General features: G+C 46.5%; 1 protein-coding gene across 1 annotated transcript; it reads left to right on the top strand.

The window, feature by feature from the left end:
• Window positions 1-154: 154 nt before the first annotated feature.
• Window positions 155-523, top strand: PHALS_05599 (uncharacterized protein; the record flags this gene model as incomplete). The annotated part of the gene is made up of 1 exon (XM_024719170.1): window positions 155-523. One exon carries the CDS (start codon window positions 155-157, stop codon window positions 521-523), a length of 369 nt encoding a protein of 122 aa, XP_024584495.1.
• Window positions 524-871: the final 348 nt, after the last annotated feature.

Here is an 871-nt window from a genome sequence, read left to right on the forward strand (position 1 = left end):
CTGCTGAAGTAGTAAAACCACAAGCTCGTCTCTCGCAATAAAAACACTAGCGTCCCAAAAAATTGATGACATTGGATCGCGTATTGCATCATCCAATGCGCGTATTAATCAGCAAATCAAAAGAGAGCTTCAGCGTTTTCATTTGTCTAAGGAAATGGAGACTGCGCGAGCAGCTCACGAAAGCAAATTCGCGACCTTCAGACACAACAGGGAGACAAAATTCCACCAACAACCGCCAAAGACACTGTATCAGCTTGGATTGACGTTGTGCTGGCAATCTGGTCTTCAAGATCGAGAAGAAAAAGACCAATCGCTAGTCCTCATTGATGTATGCAGCTCCTACGTGGGTGTCTACGTCGAATTCGAATATACGCGCCACGTCACTCCACCTACAAACAACGCACATGAGACACGAATGATGGAGTGGCTCTGTGAAAACACACCCGCCGTGGATACATCATTGCTTCCTGCGTACGGCTGCCGAAAGTACCAGACCGAAAAAGAGAAATGGCTAAAAGAGTAATCAATTACGGCTTTCGACCTTCTGCTGGTCGTAGTCGATATTTTCAGCGACGAGAGGATTCAATAGCGCTGACGTCTATGCTCAGAGAACTATTGGCTGTGCACTTGACGAGCACGAGTTTAACAGTCGCAGAGGATCTCAACAACCCAAAACGTTGTTTCTTGATGGTGTCGGCTAGGCGCGGCATTTGGAGGCCACCCCGATTGAATGAGATGTGACAGACGCTTGCTTTGGCAAGTTTAACAAAATGTCGACTAGGATCACTTCAACTCGTAAGTAGATATCTCTCAGAGATGTATTGCAAACGCCGAATCATATCGTCAGGTAGAGTAAAGTGCGGGGTAAAGT

The sequence above is a fragment of the Plasmopara halstedii genome (genome assembly GCF_900000015.1).
Source record: "Plasmopara halstedii genome assembly, contig: Scaffold_2904, whole genome shotgun sequence".
Taxonomy (NCBI): domain Eukaryota; phylum Oomycota; class Peronosporomycetes; order Peronosporales; family Peronosporaceae; genus Plasmopara; species Plasmopara halstedii.